Genomic DNA, 23,077 nt, shown 5'->3' with positions numbered 1-23,077 from the left:
CATAAGAACCTGGCAAGTACCCAAAAACTAAGTCTATTCCATGTTACCATTGCTAATGTCAGTGGCTATTCTCTAAGAGAACTTAATAGCAGGTAATGGACTTCTCCTCCAAGAACTTATCCAATCCTTTTTTAAACACAGCTATACTAACTGCACTAACCATATCCTCTGGCAACAAATTCCAGAGTTTAATTGTGCGCTGAGTAAAAAAGAACTTTCTCCAATTAGTTTTAAATGTGCCCCATGCTAACTTCATGGAGTGCCCCCTAGTCTTTCTACTATCCGAGAGAGTAAATAACCGATTCACATCTACCCATTCTAGACCTCTCATGATTTTAAACATCTCTATCATATCCCCCCTCAGTCGTCTCTTCTCCAAGCTGAAAAGTCCTAACCTCTTTAGTTTTCCTCATAGGGGAGCTTTTCCATTCCCCTTATTTTGGTAGCCCTTCTCTGTACCTTCGCCATCACAATTATATCTTTTTTGACATGCGGCGACCAGAATTGTACACAGTATTCATGGTGCGGTTTCACCATGGAGCGATACAGAGGCATTATGACATTTTCCGTTTTATTCACCATTCCCTTTCTAATAATTCCCAACATTCTGTTTGCTTTTTTTGACTGGCCGCAGCACACTGAACCGACGATTTCAATGTGTTATCCACTATGACGCCTAGATCTCTTTCTTGGGTTGTAGCACCTAATATGGAACCCAACATTGTATATTATAGCATGGGTTATTTTTCCCTATATGCATCACCTTGCACTTATTCCACATTAAATTTCATCTGCCATTTGGATGCCCAATTTTCCAGTCTCACAAAGTCTTCCTGCAATTTATCACAATCTGCTTGTGATTTAACTACTCTGAACAACTTCATGTCATCTGCAAATTTTATTATCTCACTTGTCGTATTTCTCTCCAGATCATTTATAAATATATTGAAAAATAAGGGTCCCAATACAGATCCCTGAGGCACTCCACTGTAAACTCCCTTCCACTGAGAAAATTGTCCATTTAATCCTACTCTGTTTCCTGTTTTTTAGCCAGTTTGCAATCCACGAAAGGACATCGCCACCTATCCCATGACTTTTTACTTTTCCTAGAAGCCTCTCATGAACTTTGTCAAAAGCCTTCTGAAAATCCAAGTATACTATATCTACCGGTTCACCTTTATCCACATGTTTATTAACTCCTTCTAAAAAGTGAAGCAGATTTGTGAGGCAAGACTTGCCCTGGGTAAAGCCATGCTGACTTTGTTCCATTAAACCATGTCTTTCTATATGTTCTGTGATTTTGATGTTTAGAACACTTTCCACTATTTTTCCTGGCACTGAAGTCAGGCTAACCGGTCTGTAGTTTCCCGGATCGCCCCTGGAGCCCTTTTTAAATATTGGGGTTACATTTGCTATCCTCCAGTCTTCAGGTACAACGGATGACCTTAATGATAGTTTACAAATTTTTACTAATAGGTCTGAAATTTCATTTTTTAGTTCCTTCAGAACTCTGGGGTGTATACCATCCAGTCCAGGTGATTTACTACTCTTCAGTTTGTCAATCAGGCCTACCACATCTTCTAGGTTCACCGTGATTTGATTCAGTCCTTCTGAATCATACCCATGAAAACCTTCTCCATTACGGGTACCCTCCCCAACATCCTCTTCAGTAAACACCGAAGCAAAGAAATCATTTAATCTTTCCGCGATGGCCTTATCTTCTCTAAGTGCCCCTTTAACCCCTCGATCATCTAATGGTCCAACTGACTCCCTCACAGGCTTTCTGCTTCAGATATATTTTAAAAAGTTTTTACTGTGAGTTTTTGCCTCTACAGCCAACTTCTTTTCAAATTCTCTCTTAGCCTGTTTTATCAATGTCTTACATTTAACTTGCCAACCCCAGTAGTTACATAAACTGTCTTTAAAAATGTTATACATTTCAGACCTAAAAAATGTTCTCACAAGTGGATCAAATGTCTTATAAAGCTGTGCAGGACATAAATGCTGTATTTCATAGGTAGTGTAGTGCACTGTCATAGGAGACTTGTGCTTGGACACCCTATCCGAAACTAGAACTCAAGCAGGTTGGACAGGATGTGCATGGGCACAGATAGGCGTGAGAGGGATAGTTACTGCTGCAAGACTTTACACCTGAATCTTAAGAGAAAGTTCCCCCTACCCTACCTCATCCCTTTTTAAAGCAAAAGGATATACAGATCAAGCAATATGGACAAAATGGAAGGACAACAGAAGGCAAAAAAAAAATTAACCGTTTTCTGAAGTATCTAATCATAAGTAACTGTTCACTCTTTGTACTTACTTGATCATTCTGCTGAAAATGGCAAACTGGGAGCCAACTGTGATAGTAGTCTGGATGATTTAAATGAATTCCACTAAGGTAAAATTACATCTGCATTTCAACATGGCAGGTTCCAAAGCTTTCTATGCTGAAGTGCTTAATACTTAATATACAATATTTACTCAGTTCTCAGGTACTTAATTCACTGTAAAAGAATAAAGTTAGGGTTCTCCATGCACACCTTGCCACACCTTTTTATAAAGGCAATATTCCGATAACAGACCACTTTACCAACGCTGTGTAAAGGCATTTAATTTCACTAAGAATTTCAAGTATTTCACAAAGCACAAAACACGAAATTATACTGTTATAAATCCCTGATCTAGTCCTATTTTCACTTCATCATACTGGATATACTTTTTTTCTTCTTGTCAGTACAATAACTAAAAGCACAAACTCCAAAGAAGAAAAAAATTCACACAACTATACTCACTTGTTCAATGTGAGATCAAGGATGAATCTGGAACTGAAAGCCTCAATCTGGAAACTTGCCTGGGCCAGATGCACAGCCTGTGAACATAAAAAGACAGTCAGGACCTTTTCCCTGACTAATTAAATACAAGTCAAATTAAATCTCCCATCAAAGATTGCAGTTATGAAATGCATGTCCCTGTCGAATATTTTTCTATGGAGGAGTTCTCCCAGTGCTTCACTTGGTAATGTACAGATACAGATACTAGTTTGTGGCTTAGAATGGAAGGTCTGCAATATATTGTAGATATTCACAACCTCAAAAAGGTTGAAGATAGTGTTTTCTAGCAGACTACCCAGTTTAAAATGCTGCTGAAAACTGAGCTATGTCAATAGAATAGAAACTTTTTCCAGCTAAACTGCTAGTTGCGGAATGGACACTTGTGAGCTTGTTTAGAGAGAAAAGTCTTTCACTTTTTTTTTTTGGTTAGGATAAAGGAAAGGCGTTTTCCTGGTTAATCAGGTTTGCCCAGAGGATTGGAACTATATTAGATAAAGCCTACATTTATACCTTACTTCACAAGAGTGAACCGTGCTAGTGTTATTTTCTACCTTTGGGCCTGTGAGGTGCTCTTACCAGAGGAAGCACAGGCTGAACAAGATGACTACACTTTACAGAACTTATTCGCCTGAAAAGAAGGAAATAGTTGATGGCACAGAGAGGAGTGGCACGTGACAGACAATGCATAATTTTTACAGCAAAAAAAAAGTGTCCAACCTATTATTCAAATGCACTAAACAATATTTTTCCTCTATTTTAGGCACCTTGTTAATGTCATGCTATGCCCCAAGGCAGAGAATGCAAACGTTATACGGATCCGTGATGGTCAAGGTCCGCAGACACTGGGGGCATCGGCGAAAACCCGGCGGTGCCATGAAAGAGAGCCGGCAAGCAGTCGATGCCCGGCAGATACTGAATACAGCACAGTCGGGAATCATCTGCACAGAAGGTACAAAAACAAAAAACTTACCAAGCCACTCTGAAGCACCAATGGGGGAAGGGGGACCCAGCGCAGAAAAATACAGATAAAAGTACCAATGAAGTACCAAGAAAAAACTCTCAAGAGCAGAACTCCAAAAACCCAATAGGCAAACAGCTCTGCAGAAAAGAAGAGATTGAAGGGGGACCTCGCGTGGATGCATGGATACTGGCATGTTGGGCATGCTCAGTGAGCCTAGTCAAAGTTCTAGAAACTATGACATAGGTTTTCCATGCCAGGCTCCATCTGATGATGTCACCCATGTGTGAGGACTACCATCCTGCTTGTTCTAGGAGAAAAACAAGTCTGAGTGGCTTACAAGGCAGAACACGCAGGAGCTTCCACATATATTCAAAGTTTACTAAGATATGAGACAAGGGTCGGTTCGGCACCATCAGATGACATCACCCAGATGTCATGGCTAATTCAACACTGCTTGTTGATGGAGAAATTGATTTGAATTTATGCCTCTAAACTGTGTACACTGACATTAGATTTGGGACATTATACATTCAATCATTAGTATTATAACTATTAAATATCACTTTGTCTTAAACCATTAGCTTCAGTATTGTATGGTGCCACAGATTATAGATTATACCTGAGCTTCATTTCTTCTTTTTAAGAGAGTTCATAAACAATTAGCATTTTGAATATTTAATGCACAGTGATCATATTCAAAACAAGGTTTATAATATGTCATTGCTTAACTGTCTTTGCTTTGTCTTATTATGGATATTTGATCAAGTATTATATCTGTCCTGTTAAAGAAAAAGTTTGGAAAGAACATTAGCAGCCAGGTAAACTTGGGAAATCAGTTGTTTATACATGGAATGGATCTACTCTTTGGGAAATGCCAGGCACTTGTGACCTACATTATCCACTATTGGAGCAAAGATGCTGGGCTTGATGAGCTTTTGGTCTGTCCTAGCATGCAACATTAAGTTATGTTCTAATGCTCAAAGCTGAAGCAGTGCTTCTCTCAACAAATAAGCAATGCTAGTGCTTTAACCCATGAGCAAATGGCTCAAGATAATCCAAATATTTTAAGTCTAAAAATTATACCAAACATTTGACAATGCTCGCAAAAAAAAAAAAAAAAGTAAATTCATATTAGTAAACCAGGTATATAGGGGGCAATTTTCAGTCTCCCTGTACAGCCTGCAAATCCATGGTATCTACAAAATCATTTTCAATGCCAAACTCCTCATGGCGTTTCCTTTTGAAATGGTACTAGCACACACATACAACATGTGTACTAAAATTACCTGTGACTTTGCACTTGCAATACAACAAGTACAAAGCACATGTGGTTATTTCAAAATTAAATCTAATCTTACATTTGTAACCTGTCTTTTTAGTCCTCTAGGGCAGTGGTTCTCAACCGGTGTGTCACCACACTTTCCGATCCCCTGCTGACCCAGCTGCTCCAGCTACCCGAGCAAGATAGGTCCTACACCCGGTCTTAAAATGCTGAAAGCCCAGGCGGAACACGGCAGGAGAGCAGGAGTCAGCGGCACCGGCATGATCTCTTCTTCCCGCCCCCAACCCCACCCCCACGGCCCAGAAAAGGAAGTGGTAGGCAGCAGGTGCGTGTGTGGGAAGAAGGAACCTTGCTAGTGCATTCGGCATCAGCCCGAAGAAAAGAAGAGAGGCATGGTCTGAAGCATGAGCAGTGCGGCTCAGAGAAAAACGAAGAATGTCGTCAACCCCTGCGGTCGATGGGACTCCTTGCTCCGTGAGAGCTGAAAATGAAGTAGATTGCTGCTGCCTTTAGGGTTAGAAGTGGAGGAGGCTGCTGCCGCTAGTTCGGGGGATGGGGGAGAGTGAGTGAATGAGCAAGCCTGTGTGTTTGAGATCCTGTGTATGTGTGTGTGAGTCAGAAAGCATGATGTGAATGAGAGCCTGTACATGTGAAAGAGTGTGTGTGTGATTGAGAGCTGTTTAGGTGAGAGAGCATGTGAGTATGTGATTGAGAGCCTGTGTGTAAATGAGAGAGAACATGTGTGTCTGTGTGTGACAGAGCTGGTTTAGGTGAGGGAGCATGTGAGTATCAGTATGTGAGAAGGTGAGAGAAAGACAGCATGTGTGTCTGTGTGTGACTGAGAGCTGGTTTAGGTGAGGGAGTAATGTGAACTCTGCTAGGAGTTAGCAATCTGTTAAAGCTCTGTGGAGAAAGCTGGAAGTAGCAATCTGTCATTAAAGCTCTGCTGAGAGATAGCAATCTGATGTCAGAGAGCTCTGTTGATAAAGCTGTTTTTAGAATAGTTGTGGGTGGATCCTTGGACCAATGGCAGGTGACTACGCCCTCAGGGGAAATCCTGAGAGGGACCACTGGTCAGGCTTAGTGTAGGAGACAGACACACACTAGTTCTTTTATTAGACAATATAGTAAACCACCAGAGGTGGCAGTAGTGAGCTGGAAGGGCCCAGCTGGGCTGTAGTCCCTCAGGTACTGGAACATCAATCCCCAGATGGCTGTGCTGTAGAGAAACTAAGAAAGTGAGTAGGCAGTATATGCAAAGTTCTGGAACAAGTCCTTGATGGTAACACTCACACAATAGTCTCTTGAGGCAGCCCAGGAGATGGAATGCATTAGGCCCTCGAGGAGCGAGTACCTGGACCCAGGGAAAGCTCTGAGAGATAGATGGAAACTCATTAATGTTGAAAGCGGCGATGACTTCTTAGCAGAAGTGGTATTCAGGTCGAATCCCATCCGCAGCGACCAGGAGGAAGCTAGGTAATCCAATCCCCATACCTTGCTAACTCGTCTTGTTAGCGAAAACTGAGACCTTAAATATCTGGAGCTGGTGACGTCATTTCAGGGGGACGCCCCTGAAGTTCGTGCCAACGCTGGTACATCAGTCGGGCCGAGCACGCGCCCTTAAGCATCTGGTCAACATGGCAGCTTGCAGCGTCGAGCCAGTCCGGGAACGCCGGAAGAGGACGGCATGGAGACGCCGCAGCAGCTAGCCTTCCATCAACCCCGAAGGGAGTCGCCAACGAGGTAAGGTGGGCAGAGCAGAGACATCTGACAGCAATGGACACAACAGGGAGCATGTGAGTATGTGATTGAGAGCATGTGTGAAAGTGAGAGAAAGACAACATGCGTGTCTGTGTGTGACTGAGAGCTGGTTTAGGTGAGGGGGGCATGTGAGTATGTGATTGAGAGCCTGTGTGTAAAAGAGAGAGAGAGTGTGTGTGTGTGTGTGTGACTGAGAGCTGGTTTAGGTGAGGGAGCATGTGAGTATGTGATTGAGAGCATGTGTGAAAGTGAGAGAAAGAGAGAGCATGTTTGTAAGCATGTGAATGAGAGTCTGTGTGAGAGAGAGGACAGCAGGTATGTGTAAGCCTGAAAAGATAGACAGCATGTGTGTAAATGTGTAATTAAGAGCCTATATAAGTGAGAGAGAAAAAGCATGTGTATAAATGAGCAATTGTGAGAGAGAGCGAGCGAGAGAGAGAAGAATGTTGCAAGAAAACCACCCCTCCTCCTGCTAATTCAAAACAATCTCAGGGCACCTGGATATCAAACATTCCCAGGTATACAGAGCAAAACATTTTTTGTATCCTTATTATTTTTCATTACTGGGTCTTTTTGTCTATTTTAAAATATTTTATTGGTATCTAGAAATTTTTGCTATGAGTTTTTAATTATTGGATATTCCATTCATCTGCTGTTTTGAAATAATCTGTTCTTTTTGTTAGTATGCTTTTCCTGCTACTGGTTTTATATTTCTTGATTTGTTTTATAAAGAGCCTGCGACTCAAAGCTAAGGAAGCAGGACACAATGGGGGCATGGAAGGCAAGGTAAGCAGGGGCCAGGGGAGGGATGGGGGGGTTTGGGGGCTGGTAGAAAAGGGAGAGCCAGCGTGGGCAGCCCTCCCTTTTCGGCCAGGCACAGAGCATCCACGACGGTCTTAGGTTGCGGGGAAGCTTCACCGGCCCCCGACCCATTAGCTACAGCTTCCCCGGCTCCTAGCACAGAGGCACAGAGGCTACTTCATATGACAGGGGACGAGGTAAGCCTTCGAATTGTGATACGTTATAGTTGTCTGATTGCAGTGATGCCGAAAGGGTGTTAGCCAAGTCACTTTGCTTTTGTTCTGTTCCCTCATAAGAGGGAAGAATGCAAGACAAAGTGGTTCGGCAGTGGTAGTCTGGGGTTCTCATCTTGTGAATGAGCATGAGAGTAGTGGGCAAGTGGTTACTGAGGCAGAAAGGATCCCTATTACTCAGGCTACCCCTTGCCTGTCAACCCCACCCTCAATTCCGGTGCTGCAATCAACAGTTAACAGTTTGCCAGCCTTAGTTCACACTCCTCAGTCGCCAGTAGACATCAATCCTTCCCTTAGCCCCCGCCAGTTTGGCTTCTCAAAATCCAGCGCCGCAAGTAGCGAGCGATGTTTTATGTGGGGTCACATCCTTAGCCCACAGTGTGCCAGCATCAATTAAAGAAAAAATATGGAAGCTGGATTATATTGATATATTTTCACTCCTTATTACTGATACGGAAGTTGAGCCAGAGAAAGGGGGATCAAGTGAGGTGAAAGAAAAGAGACCCAAAGTTTACAGTGGAGTGCCTCAGGGATCTGTATTGGGACCCTTACTTTTCAATATATTTATAAATGATCTGGAAAGAAATACGACAAGTGAGATAATCAAATTTGCAGATGTCACAAAATTATTCAGAGTAGTTAAATCACAAGCAGATTGTGATAAATTGCAGGAAGACCTTGTGAGACTGAAAAATTGGGCATCAAAATGGCAGATGAAATTTAATGAGGATAAGTGCAAGGTGATGCATATAGGGAAAAATAACCCATGCTACAGTTACACAATGTTGGGTTCCATATTAGGAGCTACAACCCAAGAAAGAGATCTAGGCATCATAGTGGATAACACATTGAAATCGTCGGCTCAGTGTGCTGCGGCAGTCAAAAAAGCAAACAGAATGTTGGGAATTATTAGAAAGGGAATTGTGAATAAAACGGAAAATATCATAATGCCTCTGTATCGCTCCATGGTGAGACCGCACCTTGAACACTGTGTACATTTCTGGTCGCCGCATCTCAAAAAAGGATATAATTGCGATGGAGAAGGTACAGAGAAGGGCTACCAAAATGATAAGGGGAATGGAACAGCTCCCCTATGAGGAAAGACTAAAGAGGTTAGGACTTTTCAGCTTGGAGAAAAGATGGCTGAGGGGGGATATGATAGAGGTGTTTAAAATCTTGAGAGGTCTAGAATGGGTAGATGTGAATCGGTTATTTACTCTTTCGGATAATAGAAAGGCTAGGGGGCACTCCGTGAAGTTAGTATGTGGCACATTTAAAACTAATCGGAAAAAGTTCTTTTTTACTCAACGCACAATTAAACTCTGGAATTTGTTGCCAGAGCATGTGGTTAGTGCAGTTAGTATAACTGTGTTTAAAAAAGGATTGGATAAGTTCTTGGAGGAGAAGTCCATTACCTGCTATTAAGTTCACTTAGAGAATAGCCATTGCCATTAGCAACGGTAACATGGAATAGACTTAGTTTTTGGGTACTTGCCAGGTTCTTATGGCCTGGATTGGCCACTGTTGGAAACAGGATGCTGGGCTTGATGGACCCTTGGTCTGACCCAGTATGGCATGTTCTTATGTTTTCTTCTCATGTGGATCTCTGGCTGTGTAGGCATTTTTGGGCAGAAATCCCACCGCTTCCACTATATGATGCTTTAAAAGCAGCTTGTGGCTTGGGAATTTGTCAGAGGCAGACTGGATAGTCTCTGGCTGTCTCTTCTCAAAACTTTTATTATATACACACACACACAAAGGAAAAACAAATGAAACAGGCCTGCTTCCCTCAGCACTGTCAAAGAAAATTCACAGCAAAATCAGATGTAGGTAGTCTTAGCATATTCTGAGCATCTTATCTCCTCTCCCGGGGCACTCTGTTCCTTCCTGGGCCTGGCTAGTTATCACCCTTCTAAGCGAAACTCCCTGGGACCAGGATTCCCTGCTGGACTTGGGGTATGTCTTAAGGTGGACCAGATCAGATACTTGGAACCTGTCCCTTAAAGTGTTCAAAGCCTACTTTCTGTACACTCCTTCACATGTATGTTTCTCAGGCAAACTTAAGTAATTATCTTCTCTTTGGATCCATCTAAAGTTACTGGGATTTCCCTCTCCTTCCCACTCTGGGGGGACAACTATTATGTCCAGAAAGGTTTGGGAACCTTCCCCTGACTTACTGGCACCAGCCATGGCAGTCCACATGTGTTGGGAATATTTAAGCTTCTCTTGTTGGTGTTGCCTATGGGGTTTAGGAATCTTATAGTCTTTAACAGATAAATCTGGGTTTTCTAACAGGAAGATTTCCAGGACAGATGTTTCGTCCTTGTCAGAGCTAGCTAGGCCAGTTGTACAGCTCCAGTGAGAGTCTCAAAGAGTGGATAATCCAGTCCTAGTACAATGGGATATGGGAACCAGGAAAGTACTTCTACTTCTATCTTAACTTGTCCCACTGGGATCTTCAACATGAACTGGTTGGTCGGATATTGTCACTGGTCTCCGTGGATATAGGCAAGGGTCATCATCTTCTCATAATCTATTTGTATCCTCTTGACCAAGTCCCTCCGAATGAGGGAAACCACTTCTCAAATCCACAAGGGCCTAAGGTAGCGAAGATAACTAGTTCCACTGGGACCACAAAAGTTGAAAACCCTAAGCAAGTAACACTCACAAAGTTGCAGAAATGTGAACCTATCAGATTGACATTCATAGGTTAATTCCCCATTCGATGACAATGGCCAAGGTGATACTTCCCTTCACAGTTAAAGTCGGGTGACGGGTCTATCTTGCTCAGACTTACTGTACGGTTCTTGCTTTCAGACTAAGGTGCCTGGGACCCTGTGAGGGTTGCCTCTGATAGTTGTGGTTGCTCTGGACTGGGCCTGCTAAAAGGCATCATCAGTTCCTTCTACAGCAGTTTCTAGGGTGAGCTTCAGGTGCTGACATTCACTTCTGCATTGGCTGCTCCAGCCCATCCAGGAACTGTTTTAAGAGGACTAGTTTGGTTATTTCCATGTCAGTCTTCCCCTCTGGCTACAGCCACTTCCAGGCAACATTCTTTAGCCAGAAAAGGCTCCATGGACCTTCCCTTGGCTGGAGGATTCCCACTCAAACTGTTGATATATTTATGTGCTGTACCCAGCCCTTTCAAGGTTGGTGACCTTAATCTCTGTATAGCTGATCCTTCCATCTGGGTTGGCAACTTGGAAGGCAGCCTGGCTGCTGCCCATAAGCAGATTGCTTACATATATAGTCCATGTGGCTTCTGCCCAGCCTGCAAACTGGGCAGTTCTCTCTAAGTTCCTCAGAAAACAGAATCTTCCCCTGGTATCATTTTAAGTACTACCAGGTGGCTGGGTATTGGTAACTTGCACAGCTGATGCTATCTGGGTCACTGCTAGTTACTGCCATTTGAATTGTTTCTGAGGCACCTGCTGTTGTGTATATTGGTTTTGTACCAATATCTGGAGTTGCTGTTGTCCCTCTGAGGGTTTGTAGTATCCGCTTCATTTTGATTTAACGTGCTGTGGTGTCAAAGAGGCTTTTCTTCCCAGAAGGCCACTGCCCTTTTCAGGAGCACAGAGAAAGAGAAAAATAAAACCAGGTCTGTCCGGTTCTGACTGACTGCGCTTCCCTAGCTGTCCAAGTGGGGCTAACCACCTTAGTCTTCCAACTCCTGGACTGCTGCTGTTGCTGCAGTCAGGCCACCCCCACCCACCCCCCAAAAAATCTTGCAGATGCCACCATATGTAAAGCCATGGAGGCAGTTCACAACCTAGAGAATGAGCCGGAGGACAGAAGAGTTTGAACGCCAGCCATTTCTTCAAAAAACCTTTATTATTTACACAAACAAACCCAAAAAAGGGCTGCTTATCTCAGCAGTCTTGAAAATAAAGTTGCAGCAATTAAACATAAGCAGCTTTGGCAAATGTGTGGCTTCTTTATCCTCCCTATTCCCCCTGCTTAGGGAAAGTGCCCTGGGACCAAGATTCCCCTCTGGAGAGTGCATTAAGGTGGACTGGGTCAGATACCTTCAGCAAGTCCTTTAAGGTGCTGTGGGAATTTTATACACTCCTTCTCACAGCTATACAGCAATAGCTAAATGCATTCCTTCACCAAAACTGAGCTGCAAAGATTAGGGCTTACAAAGCTATAAATGTGTACAAGGCACAAAAGTGCCCAATACAGCTTACAATATAATTGACAAAAGATTCAAGAAAACATGAGAAAAAGTTTTCAAAATTAAGTGATCAACAAAGTTGTAGAAAACATTTTAAAAGCTGGCACAAAGGCCAACTATTTGACTTGGTCTCAGCACTGCTAATTTATTGTCAGACAGGAAATGTGCTCAATCCCAGGTGTGAGAAAGACAGTCATTTCTGTTACGACTGCTAATTGAAAAAGGATGCGGAAGATTTGCAGTTTTGGGGCGAAATTCTCCCTCCAGCCTCGGCTCTGCAAGAAAATCTGAGAGTCAGTGGAACAGGGGGAAATGATTAAAATAATAAAAGCCAATATTTCTTTTCCTATTTTTATTCACAAACCCTGTGGGGCTCAGATGGTCAGTCAGCAACCCACTCATCTTGCAGTCATTTTCCAATTTCCTGCAGCACAGATGTTGAGTACTAAAGGAATTTATAAGGCTGCAAGACTGACAGGTCCAAAGCATTGACTGGCAGTCATTCAAGTCTCATGGAGCATGGCCAGATTTGAGTTTTGGGGGTTTTTTTGTTTTTGGGTTTTTTTTTTATTATATACTTTCCAACTTCATTTTTTCAATTTTCAGAAGCAACACATCTGAAAATAAGACTAGAAAACAATTCAGAATGCAAACTTAAAAATCAATGCTACTCTGTCACAACAAAGACAGCCCTCCAGACTGTATATTCTAGTGTAGCTACATACTATATGTTTTCCTCCATTCATAGTACAAGTTTCTTTTAAAATGTCTGAGTATGTATAAATGGTCAGAACTACAAAATTAATAAATGCCTGTACAGCACTGATTGGAATCTGAAGGCTAAACATGACGCATACAGAAAAACCATGAGACCAGAGAATATGCAATTCTAGTCTCTCATGTCCTTCTCAAAGCAGAGAGGTGAACACATACACAGAATGGGTTACTTGTCTCAAAGACAGCATGCCTTCCAAGTGAAATTTTAAAAAAAACCACGCATCATCCAAAGCAATCTGTCAAAACATTGTTTATTTATGGCACAGCTTTCCAACAAGACAGTTCAAGACATGTTACAGGAATAATTGCAACATATTACAGATTTAAAATGCTAGTATGATAATAAATCAAATAATGGAAATTACTATATATAATATGCCAATATGATGCTATAACAAATAGTGCAAGTATTTCAGGTACAATATCAAATTTAAAAAAATAAGCAAATGTTGATAGTGTCTAAACACTTCTCCTCTTCAATACCCTTTTCTAAATGAACTGAAAAAAAAATGTTTATATGAGGAAGAGACCTCGGTACTGGCAGTACTAACTGGATATGGATTCAGTGTTTCACATTTCCTGCCAGTACCGAGGTCTTTTCTTCTCATATAAAAACATTTTTTTCAGTTCATTGAGAATCTGGTTTTGAAGAGCAGAAGTATTTAGACACCATCAACACTAGTTACTTTTTTTAGTTTGATATATCAAGTACTAGTGTTTCCCTGAGTGGTATTTACACAATATACAAAAATAACAGATGACACCAACTGCATCTATTTCAAAGAACTATAAGCAGAGACAACAATTTAACACACTATGAGTAAATAGAGGGGGAGGGGGCTTTCAAAGGTACTTATGGCAAGTAGGATATAGGGATATGTACAGGAGTTTTACTACAGATCTCATTACTTGTTTGGGCCAAAGCTACTTTGAAGAGCCAGGTTTTGACCATTTTTTTGAAGGATTAGAGATCTGATGCAAGGTAGTTGAAAGTTCCTTGAGACTGGGGCAGATCCTGCAATGGTCTTCTTTTTGGTAGTCGTGAGCATATTGTTTTTGGGAAGGGAATGTTAGGATTAGTTGGTAAGTGGGCCCTGGGCCGAAGTGAGAGGTGGTACCGTCCACAGGGAGGAGCCCCGTGAGCCTCACTGTCAGGAGGCAAGGTTTCAGCTGACGTCAGACACAGAAACAGTCTAGAGTCTTTATTAAAGAGATAAAAGCACTACCCGTGGAGTGGGGGGTGCCAGAGAGGAGGTCTCACAGACCCAGAGACACAGGGTCAGTGGAATGGAGAATACCCAGAGGGAATACCTCCGTAGAGTTGGTAATGGTCCACAGAGCGGGGTACACAGATGAGGTCTTCAGGAGAGATGGTAGTGGCCCGCAGAGCGGGGTACACCGATGAGGTCTTCAGGAGAGATGGTTGTGGCCCGCGGAGTGGGGTACACCGAAGAGGTTTTCGGTAGAGATGGTAGTGGCCCGCGGAGCGGGGTACACCGAAGAGGTCTTCGGTAAAGATGGTAGTGGCCCGCAGAGCGGGGTACACCAGTGAGGGTCCTCGGTAGAGATGGTAATGGTCTGCAGAGCGGGGTACACCAGGGAGGTCCCTTGGTAGAAAAGTAAGTGGTCCGCAGAGCGGAGTACTCACGAAAGAGCAGAGATGGTTCCAGGGAAGCCCCGGGGAACGGGGCTGGCAGAGTCCCAGGCGCTAGGCCCTCCGAGGAGCGGATAGCCAGGACGAGAAGAGTGCCCCCGAGGAACGGGGGGACCAGAGATGTCTACGCCGGGAAGCAGGAACTGGAACCCAGGATCCTCAGGAAACGAGGCGGATTTAGCAAGGATGGATCTCTTTGCCAAGTCGTTCATAGGCAGGGCCAGCTAGTTTAAATATCCTGGAGGGATGACGTCATCTGGAGGGGACACCCCCAAGGTTCCTGCCAAGATGTGATTAAGACTGGCCCGTGCGGGTGCCTAGAGGATCCCGATGGCAAGATGGCGGTCGGCGGCGTCCATGCCGACCCAGGAGTGGTAGGCAGGTCGTCGGCAGCTGCCAATCTGCCCCATTTAGTAGGGGAAGCAAAGAAGGAAGTGAGCAAGAGCAACAGGGAACAATTACATCAGGATGGCCAACTCCGGTCTTCAAAAGGCACAAACAGACCAGGTTTTCAGATATACACAATGAATATGCATGAGATATATTTGCATACATTGGAGGCAGTACGTGCAAATCTCTCTAATGTTTACTCATTGAGGATAAAGCATAAACATTGGCAAGTTAAATGTAAAACATTGATAATTTGAAAAGAAGTTGGCTGTAGAAGCAAAAACTCACAGTAAAAACTTTTTTAAATATATCCGAAGCAGAAAGCCTGTGAGGGAGTCAGTTGGACCGTTAGATGATCGAGGGGTTAAAGGGGAACTTAGAGAAGATAAGGCCATTGCGGAAAGATTAAATGATTTCTTTGCTTCGGTGTTTACTGAAGAGGATGTTGGGGAGGTACCCGTAATGGAGAAGGTTTTCGTGGGTAATGATTCAGATGGACTGAATCAAATCACAGTGAACCTAGAAGATGAGGTAGGCCTGATTGACAAACTGAAGAGTAGTAAATCACCCGGACCGGATGGTATACACCCCAGAGTTCTGAAGGAACTAAAAAATGAAATTTCAGACCTATTAGTAAAAATTTGTAACCTATCATTAAGGTCATCCGTTGTATCTGAAGACTGGAGGATAGCAAATGTAACCCCAATATTTAAAAAGGGCTCCAGGGGTGATCCGGGAAACTACAGACCGGTTAGCCTGACTTCAGTGCCAGGAAAAATAGTGGAAAGTGTTCTAAACATCAGAATCACAGAACATATAGAAAGACATGGTTTAATGGAACAAAGTCAGCATGGCTTTACCCAGGGCAAGTCTTGCCTCACAAATCTGCTTCACTTTTTTGAAGGAGTTAATAAACATGTGGATAAAGGTGAACCGGTAGATATAGTATACTTGGATTTTCAGAAGGCGTTTGACAAAGTTCCTCATGAGAGGCTTCTAGGAAACGTAAAAAGTCATGGGATAGGTGGCGATGTCCTTTCATGGATTGCAAATTGGCTAAAAAACAGGAAACAGAGAGTAGGATTAAATGGACAATTTTCTCAGTGGAAGGGAGTGGACAGTGGAGTGCCTCAGGGATCTGTATTGGGACCCTTACTTTTCAATATATTTATAAATGATCTGGAAAGAAATACGACGAGTGAGATAATCAAATTTGCAGATGACACAAAATTGTTCAGAGTAGTTAAATCACAAGCAGATTGTGATAAATTGCAGGAAGACCTTGTGAGACTGGAAAATTGGGCATCCAAATAGCAGATGAAATTTAATGTGGATAAGTGCAAGGTGATGCATATAGGGAAAAATAACCCATGCTATAATTATACAATGTTGGGTTCCATATTAGGTGCTACAACCCAAGAAAGAGATCTAGGTGTCATAGTGGATTACACATTGAAATCGTCGGTTCAGTGTGCTGCGGCAGTCAAAACAGCAAACATAATGTTGGGAATTATTAGAAAGGGAATGGTGAATAAAACGGAAAATGTCATAATGCCTCTGTATCGCTCCATGGTGAGACCGCACCTTGAATACTGTGTACAATTCTGGTCACCGCATCTCAAAAAAGATATAGTTGCGATGGAGAAGATACAGAGAAGGGCTACCAAAATGAAAAAGGGAATGGAACATCTTCCCTACGAGGAAAGACTAAAGAGGTTAGGACTTTTCAGCTTGGAGAAGAGACGACTGAGGGGGGATATGATAGAGGTGTTTAAAATCATGAGAGGTCTAGAACGGGTAGATGTGAATCGGTTATTTACTCTTTCGGATAATAGAAAGACTAGGGGGCACTCTGTGAAGTTAGCATGGGGCACATTTAAAACTAATCGGAGAAAATTATTTTTTACTCAATGCACAATTAAACTCTGGAATTTGTTGCCTGAGGATGTGGTCAGTGCAGTTAGTATAGCTATGTTTAAAAAAGGATTGGATAAGTTCTTGGAGGAGAAGTCCATTACCTGCTATTAAGTTCACTTTAGAGAATAGCCACTGCCATTAGGAATGGTAACATGGAATAGACTTAGTTTTTGGGTACTTTCCAGGTTCTTATGGCCTGGATTGGCCACTGTTGGAAACAGGATGCTGGGCTTGATAGACCCTTGGTCTGACCCAGTATGGCATTTTCTTATGTTCTGTTTGCATTCATAGTCATGTGGGCTGCTGTGTTCTCTATGAGCTACAACCAGCTATTTAGTGTGTTGGGAAGACAGACTGAGTTGTAATAGTCCAGGTGAGAGTACACACAGGCTCTTGAGGCAGTTTCAGAAGTGTCTTCCGGTAGGGAACAGAGGTGGAAGAAAGCAGTTTGGACCTGGACTTTGATGGAGAATAAAGCCTAGGCTTTGGACTTGAGAGCAAAGGGTTATTTATTTATTTAAAACTTTTTTATACCGACATTCATGAAGACATATCATATCGGTTTACATGGAACAAGGGTAGTAACATCTTAGCAAGAAGGTTAAGTTACACAGAAAAGGGGTCATGAGAACTGGGATAACGGAAAGCGAAGGAAAGGCGTAGAGGTCGAGGCGAGTAAAGTTACATATGATTTAGCATATAATACAATATGCAGTTGATTTAGCATATAACGGAATTTTTTTTTAACATATAACAATTGGTTGTTGGCTATAAGGGGCCGAGAATTAATGGGGTAACAAGGTGTCTAGATAGTGAGTGGAAAGATACTATTATAGCGTAAGTCTTTTAAAATGCTTTAAAGTTAAAGTTGTATCACTATGGATCACTCTTGGGTGTGGTTGAATGGGTTCCTTCTTACTGATGGGGATTCAGGCTAAGTTGTTTTGGTGCAACCAGTTTGCAATTTCCCTGAAGCAGCAATGGTTTCTTTTTGATTTGTGGTGAGTGGGACTAATAATTGGACATTGTTAGCGTTGGAGTTGTGCCAGATTTTTGCAACCCCTGAGGATTTGGCTAGGGTAGAAGAACTATTTAGATATTGAATAAGATGGGAGATAGGATAGACTCTGTGGGTCTCTGCAGGAGAGAGAATAGGTTTTAGAGCAGGCTGCTCCCAAGGGAGATCGATTAGATGTAGTTACAGAGGTAGGAAACAAACCAGTCTAGTGCTGGACTATTAGTCCTATTTGTTAGTCAGGTAATGAGAAGATTCTGGTCTATTGTGTCAAAGGCAGCTGAGAAGTCAAGGAGTATTAGTAAGGCAGGTTTGTCCATGGTCAAGAGAGAGCAGAAATTAAATTGATCAGGCTTAGTAGTGTGTTTTCAGTGCTGTGGTGCTGTCAGAAACTGGACTGGAGGTCCAGTTTCAGCGGGGGTTCGGGACCGCCGCTGAACGACCTCCTGCAGTCGATCTCCTGCCGGCGCCATTTTCCGTACGGAAGACGATTCGCGGCAGGAGATCGTTTTCCGGACTCCCGCTGGACCCCCAGGGACTTTTGGCCAGCTTGGGGGGGCCTCCTGACCCCCACAAGACTTGCCAAAAGTCCAGCGGGGGTCCGGAACGACCTCCTGCAGTCGAATCGTGTTGGTCTATGGCCGCCGCCATTTTGCGCCACCATTTTGAAAAATGGCGCCGGCTGAAGACAACACAATTCAATTGCAGGAGGCCGTTCCGGACCGCTGCCGTTCCGGACCGCCGCTGGACCCCCAGGTAATTTAAGGCATTTGGGGGGGGTTCGGGAGGGTGGGGGATTTAATTTAAAGGGTCGGGGGTGGGTTTTAGGGGGTTTTAGTGTGCCGGCTCACGATTTTCACGATATTTCAAACACCCAAACGGCAACAATACGATTCCCTCCCCCTCCCAGCCGAAATCGATCGTTAAGACGATCGAGGACACGATTCACATCTCTAGTTTTTGCTGGTTTTGGTATTTCAAGAGGGCAATTTTATCTGTGACAGATTTAAGGTCTCGATTCCAGTTGTTCACTAAGCTGCCTGTTTATGGTAGAGGCGGGGGGGAGGGGGGGGAGTTACACCGAGCTATGGAGAGTGCATAGAAATGTTTCTGGGTTGAGCGCGACATAGGGTTGCCAGTTTTGTGGTTTTCATCAGTATGTTCTCAATTGTATTTTCCTTTAGAAATTGGTGACAATGGGGACCAGCAAGGTTTAGTTTATTTTTTATTTTACAGTAATTACTTTAATATGCAGATGTATATTCAGCCACATCCTTAATCATTTAGGACCTTGTTTATCAATACTCATCTGCTTTAATAAACTTAAAGGTGAAAAGATAACCAAGAAATTACTTTATAGATACTGTTTAGTTTACAGAGAGAAAATATCTTGTCCTTGCAATCGTACCTTTATGCATTTTACAAACACTAACAATATTGGTGCCTTAGGGACAGATGTAATAAATATATATTTTACAGACCGTCACAAAATTAGAATAAAAAACTCTTTAGCACATCAACCCCTTAGAGGTAGATCTTTAAAAAGTACGCCGGATTTTATAAGATACGTGCGGCTACGCGCGTATCTTATAAAATCCAGGGTCGGCGCGCGCAAGGCTGCGCAAAATCGGCAGCCTGCGCGCACCTAGCCGCGCAGCCTGCCTCCGTTCCCTCCGAGGCCGCTCCGAAATCGGAGCGGCCTCGGAGAGAACTTTCCTTCCGCGTCCCCCCACCTTCCCCTAGCTAACCCACCCCCCGGCCCTACCTAAATCCCCCCCCTACCTTTGTTGGGCAAGTTATGCCTGCTTGAAGCAGGCGTATCTTGCGCGCGCTGCCTCGCCTCCCCCGGTACAGGCCGCAGTGCCAGGGGAGTCGGGACCGCCCTCCCGGCCCTGCCCCGAACCGTCACCACGCCCCCTCCCACCCCTTTTATGAAGCCCAGGGACTTTCGCACGTCCCGGCGCTTTGCGCGTGCCGGCGGCCTATGCAAAATAGGCATGCCAGCGCGCATGTGCCCTACGCATGTAAATCCGGGAGGATTTACGCGCACAGGGCTTTTAAAATCTAGCCCTTAGTGAATAGGCCTAGTACTAATAGGATCATATTCACTGAAAACCAAAGGTAGTGGTATTAGGCATGCAAAACAAGGCTGGAATCAGTAATACAATTACATTTTTCCTTCCCCAGGCCCTTTTTCCTTTCAGTTGGCATCAACTCCATCCAATCTGTGCTATAAATCACTACTACCCTAAGAAAACCAGTTTTCATTTAAAAATCAACCCAACCCTCTAGGAAAGGGGAATAGAGCATTGAAGGCATCAGAGGTGAAGTATCAGTATTTTGCCACCAAATTCAAATCCAAACACTGGCAGAGGTGCCTAAGATGGAGAATGATACATAGAAACAGAAAAATGCTTTAACTGCAACCAGATTCTAATTCTAAAAATTTATATATTTCCAGCAAAAGCGCTTGCCTCTACAGGAGACCTGTTACTGTCTAGCCTCCAATATCAAATATGGCATTTTGAGCTTTTCCTTTAGGTCATGCTTATCCACATAGAGACCCCCCCAAGCTCTAACCTCTACAATATCACACAAAGGTACTCATGTTTATTTTGCATTAAAGAACACACACAGTTTAAGGCTGTAAAATTCACTCATTTAAATTCCCTTTCAAAATGGAAAGCCAAATATTAGCACAGTATGTGAAGATGAAGTTGTTTAAGGAAACTGAAGCTGATCACATTCAAACTTTTTCAGTTGCTTCCGACAGATGATTAGCGGAATCTGTCCTCATCCAATTTCTTAAACATATCCATAACTGCAGCCATAACAAATTTCTCTGGGACCATATTCTCATTCCAAAAAAACACTCCACTCCTCTAGTGGAAAAAAAAGCAGAGTTGCTTACCTGTAACAGGTGTTCTCCAAGGACAGCAGGATGTTAGTCCTCACAACTAGGTGACATCATCGGATGGAGCCCGGCACGGAAAACTTTTGTCAAAGTTAGCAAAAAATACCGCGAGGAAAAAAACCCAACTCTGAGGGGAGGCGGGCGGGTTCTGTGAGGACTAACATCCTCACAGAACCATCACAGAACCTGTCCTTGGAGAACACCTGTTACAGGTAAGCAACTCTGCTTTCTCCAAGGACAAGTAGGATGGCAGTCCTCACAACTGGGTGATTAAGTACTTTCAGGCCTCTCCGAATATGAGCAGCAAAAAACAGGTGCCAATGTGCACAACAACTGGAGCTGCAGCAATTAGAGGAGCATGCCGAAGACCAAGAAGGGGACTATAGAGGGAGAGTTGGGTTCTTATGGCTGGAAGAGGTTCTGGAGGACGGATTGCCCAAAATGAGAGTTTGGTAGCGCACTTGTGAGAACCACCCACAAGTGCGCTACCGAAACAGACATGGTCTGGACAGAGTGAGCTCTGACATGGCCAGCAAGCTGTAGACCCGCCTGCGTGTAGCAGAAGGTGATGCAATCGGCTAGCCAGTGGGACAGTGTCTATTTGGAAACAGCGACGCCCAATCTGTTCTTGTCAAATGAGACGAACAGCTGAGCGAAGGTGCGATAGAGCGCCGTCCGTTCCAGATAGAAGGCAAGCACCCTCTTACAGTCTAAAGTATGGAGAGCACATTCATCGTGGTGAGCGTGAAGCCTAGGGAAAAAAAACGACAGCAGTACGATTGACTGGTTGAGGTGGAACTCTGAAACCACTTTGGATAGGAACTTGGGATGTGTACGCAGGACCACCCTGTCATGACAGAACTTCAAGTAAGGTGGGTACGACACCAGTGCCTGCAGTTCACCTACCCTGCGAGCCAATGTGACTGCCACCAAGAAAAGCACTTTCCAAGAATGGTAATTCAGGTCACAAGAGCGCAACAGCTCAAATGGGGGTTTCATGAGTTGCAAGAGAACCACGTTAAGATCCCAGGAAACTGCCGGGGGATCAGTGGGAGGTTTCAATTGAAGGAGACCCTCAAAAGGGCCCACGAGCGGATGGCAAGAAATTTCAGAACCATCCACACCCCGATGGTATGCCCTTATGGTGCTGAGGTGTACCTGCACTGACATGGTCTGTAGGCCGGGGTCAGAGAGAAACAGGTAGTCCAGAAGAGCAGAGGGAGAGCAAGTGAAGGTGTTTAAGTCATGACCCTCGCACCAGGAGGAGAACCGTTTCCACTTCAGATTGTAGGATTTTCGGGTGGACAGTTTCCTGGACTCCAGAAGAACACAGGATACCTTCTCCGATAGGCCAAGGGTCTCTACCCTCAGCCGGTCAACATCCAAGCCGTAAGTGCCAGGGTCCGCAGGTTGGGGTGGCAGAGCCTGCCCTGGCCCTGGATGAGGAGGTCCGGTGCCATTCCCAGACGGATCGGAAGATGTACTGCCAGCTCCAGAAGTATTGGGTACCAGACCTGACAGAGCCAAGAGTGAGTGATCAGGATCATAGAGCCTTGATCCTGTTGCAGCTTCTGGAGTTTCTTGGAGTTGAGGGTAAGAGACGGGTAAGCATATAGTAAGCCCGTCCCCCAATGGATCAAGAATGTGTCCGCCATCAATCCTTTGCCCCTCCTGCCGAGGGAGCAAAAATGGCGTACTTTCCTGTTTTCCCGCAGAGGCAAATGTCTATGTCCGGGGTCCCCCAACAGCTGAAGAGGCAGTTCGCTACCTCCTGCTTGAGGGACCACTCGTGTGGTCTGAATGTCTGATTCAGGGCATCGGCTAGGGTGTTGTCCACTCCCGGAAACTACACTGTCCGGAAAGTTATACCGTTGTCGATGGCCCATGTCCATATTTGGACTACCTCCTGGCAGAGAGGAAACCACAGTTCCTATGGCTACCTGATTGTCGGTCTGCACCAGGACTACCTTGTTCAAGAAAAACTCCCTGAACACTCATAGGGCATAAGAACCACCCTCAGCTCCAAAGATTGATATGAAGTCGTGTCTCCTGAAGCGACCAGAAACCCTGTGTACGATATCCCAGAACATGCGCTCCCCACCCTGTGAGCATGGCTTGGGGTGGAGCTGCCAAAAATGGAAAGCCCCGCATCAGATTCTCGGAAATAGTCCACCATAGAAGGGACCGCTGTAACTCGTCCGTGACCTGGATACGGGCATGCAGGTCCTGGGATGCCTAACACCACTGAGAGCACGGTATCCATTGCACACGGCACATGTGTAGCTGAGTGAACAAGGTGACATGCATCATTGCTGCCATATGGCCCAGCAGCTGGAGCAAGTGGCGAGCAGAGACCTGATTGCA

The 23,077-nt window shown here is 44.1% G+C and overlaps 1 protein-coding gene across 1 annotated transcript in view; it reads right to left on the bottom strand.

The window, feature by feature from the left end:
- ADAM23 (ADAM metallopeptidase domain 23) overlaps positions 1–23,077 on the bottom strand; it is a 600,522-nt gene that overhangs the window by 557,741 nt on the left and 19,704 nt on the right. Inside the window, 1 exon segment of the mRNA XM_029606344.1 lies at positions 2,793–2,869. Coding sequence (XP_029462204.1) covers positions 2,793–2,869 — 77 coding nt within the window.

This window comes from Rhinatrema bivittatum, chromosome 6, assembly GCF_901001135.1.
Source record: "Rhinatrema bivittatum chromosome 6, aRhiBiv1.1, whole genome shotgun sequence".
Taxonomy (NCBI): Eukaryota; Metazoa; Chordata; class Amphibia; order Gymnophiona; family Rhinatrematidae; genus Rhinatrema; species Rhinatrema bivittatum.
Note: the sequence above shows the minus strand (reverse complement) of the source record. Positions and strands in the feature narration are given on the sequence as shown.